This window comes from Etheostoma cragini, chromosome 1 (assembly GCF_013103735.1).
Source record: "Etheostoma cragini isolate CJK2018 chromosome 1, CSU_Ecrag_1.0, whole genome shotgun sequence".
In the NCBI taxonomy this organism is placed as follows: Eukaryota; Metazoa; Chordata; class Actinopteri; order Perciformes; family Percidae; genus Etheostoma; species Etheostoma cragini.
This window is the reverse complement of record NC_048407.1, coordinates 33444329-33447103: the sequence shown is the minus strand read 5'-3', so window position 1 is coordinate 33447103 and position 2775 is coordinate 33444329. Positions and strand designations below refer to the sequence as shown.

Genomic DNA, 2775 nt, shown 5'->3' with positions numbered 1-2775 from the left:
GTTGCGCTAGCAATGCTAACACTGATGAAGAGTAGTGTCAGCCCAGGTTGCTCTAGCGATGTTAACACTGATGAAGAGGAGTGTCAGCCCAGGTTGCTCTAGCGATGCTAACGCTGATGAATAGTAGTGTCAGCCCAGGTTGCTCTAGCGATGCTAACACTGATGAAGAGGAGTGTCAGCCCAGGTTGCTCTAGCGATGCCAACACTGATGAAGAGGAGTGTCAGCCCAGGTTGCGCTAGCGATGCCAACACTGATGAATAGTAGTGTCAGCCCAGGTTGCTCTAGCGATGCTAACACTGATGAAGAGGAGTGACAGCCCAGGTTGCTCTAGCGATGTTAACACTGATGAAGAGGAGTGTCAGCCCAGGTTGCTCTAGCAATGCTAACACTGATGAAGAGGAGTGTCAGTGTGACATTTACGGCCCATTTTTTGCTCCCTAATGTTCAATATTAAGCACTTTTTGAATTCCCTTGTTGCTGAAATGTGCTGTGCTGTCCAATCAAAGCTGGCATGCTCTACCTTTAGCTGTTGTAACTCGTAGTCACACATCCGTCTTCCCTTCACACCTGATCAGTGTTTCTGATTTCCTCCATTTTCCAGCGCGCCGGCCACTCAGAGAAACAGGCCTAAACTTGTGTGATTACAGCTCCGGGCTCCATGTGTGGGTGGAGAGTGCAACTGTGATAAAGATAGTAAGAGCCAGGGAGCGAGTTTCTCCCCACTCGAAAACAAGAGCGAGTCCACATCGGGTCTAGTGGCTGCTCGTTGTTCTGCCGTCAGCGGGAGACTCGGCCGTTTGGGTCTCTGTTGAGACAGGTTTCTCCCTGCGTGTTCAATGGAAAGCGAAAAAGGGACGGACACTGAGGTTCATGTCCTGCATGTGTGTCCCTGAAACGTACATCTTGTAACCCCACCCGCCATGTTTTATCTTTTCCTAGACCTGACTGTCCCGTTCTTGTCCCGCATGTCAGTTAACCCTCATGTTGTCCTCATGTTGTCCTCATGTTGTCTTCATGTTGTCCTCTTGTTGTCCTCTTGTTGTCTTCATGTTGTCCTCTTGTTGTACTCATGTTGTCCTCTTGTTGTCCTCCTGTTCCCCTCATGTTGCCTTCATGTTGTCCTCATGTTCTCCTCATGTTGTCTTCATGTTGTCCTCATGTTGTCTTCATGTTGCCCTCATGTTGCCCTCATTTTGCCCTCATGTTGTCCTCATGTTGTCCTCATGTTGTCCTCATGTTGTCTTCATGTTGTCCTCCTGTTGTCCCCATGTTGCCCTCGTGTTGTCCCCATGTTGTCCTCATGTCATCTTCATGTTGTCCTCATATTGTCCTCATGTTGTCCTCATGTTACCCTCACGTTGTCCTCATGTTGTCCTCATGTTGTCCTCATGTTACCCTCACGTTGTCCTCATGTTGTCTTCATGTTGTCCTCATGTTGTCCTCATGTTGTCCTCATGTTGTCCTCATGTTGTCTTCATGTTGTCCCCATGTTGTCCTCATGTTGTCCTCATGTTATCCTATATCAATGTTCTTTTTAATTCCCCAAAATAACATGATTGATTCCACCCAACGCTCTTTGCCAAGTACAAATCTCAACTTTCATTAATTTTGGGGCGTCTTATTCAATTTTATAGCATTGTAAAACAAATGGAAGTGTTTTTGAAATAGTATTGAGTAAAAGTTGACATATTCCAGTCTGTGATTATCATCAACATCCATTCCTTTAATTTTAGTCTCAATAATTCCTAATTTCTGCTTTTCTAACTCAAACATTAGGTATAATTTCCTATAAATGAGGTTTATTGACCATAAATTCCCAAAATAACAGTAAAACTAAAGTTAATAAGTGAGTGTTACCTAGTGTTGAAAAAGTGACAAACGTTGAAAAAAAAGGACAAAAACGTAAGAAAAAGTTAAAAACATTGATAAAAAGCAACAAAATTGTTGATTTTCAATTTTGCTGGGAAGACAACACGAGGGTTAAGAGGAGACACTACAGGCAAAATCATCTCAGTACAAGGTATAAACCCTGCAGGGGGCCCTAAAACTTTTCCAGACGCCATTTTGTTGTTTTCTGTTATTTTGAAAGTGTAAATAATGGAAATAAAATCTAACTTTTTGTGACATATCACACAAATGTCTAATCTGTCATTTGATGCCTTTTGGAGATTTTTCCATCTTTTCTCGGCTTCTTTATGCACATTAATACACATTTTGACATGGGGGCCCCAAACTTTTGAACCCCACTGTATCTACAATCTGAAGCGTTTTTTGTTCAGATATCATTCATGGCTGTATATCAACTGAATTTTCTGATTTATGGAGTGATAAAAAATCCCCTCTGTTAAAAAACCTTTGACTCTAATATGCCTGGCTTGATCCAATGTTCACATCTCTGTTCTGGAAATGTTTGAAAATTACTGCAATCAGATCTTAATTAGAACTTAATTAGAAAACTGGTCATTTTAACTCCGTGTGATGACACCTGAGCCAGCATATTTACAGTAAAACCACACAGGAGAGCGGGGTTCGGGTCCCGTTCTTGTCACGTGTCACTAGAACAGACATTGGAAGTAATCAACTACCAATTACATGACGATTTAACTATGTATGTATTTAATATATGCAATATGTTTCCCTATTTACCTGCAGTGTCTCCCTTTGAATCTACATTTGAAGTGATTTTGAAGAGAACAACCTCCATTGTTCCTTCTTCCAACTACATGATGCAACAGAGCAGATTATTGATCCTGGATCCTGCACGCAAATAGAAA

At 42.1% G+C, this 2775-nt stretch overlaps 1 protein-coding gene across 1 annotated transcript in view; it reads left to right on the top strand.

Moving 5' to 3' along the window:
- LOC117955424 (SH3 and multiple ankyrin repeat domains protein 2-like) overlaps positions 1-2775 on the top strand; it is a 128260-nt gene that overhangs the window by 24620 nt on the left and 100865 nt on the right. The window contains exon 7 of the mRNA XM_034889972.1: positions 603-694. Coding sequence (XP_034745863.1) covers positions 603-694 — 92 coding nt within the window. The remainder of the gene's footprint in view (positions 1-602; positions 695-2775) is intronic.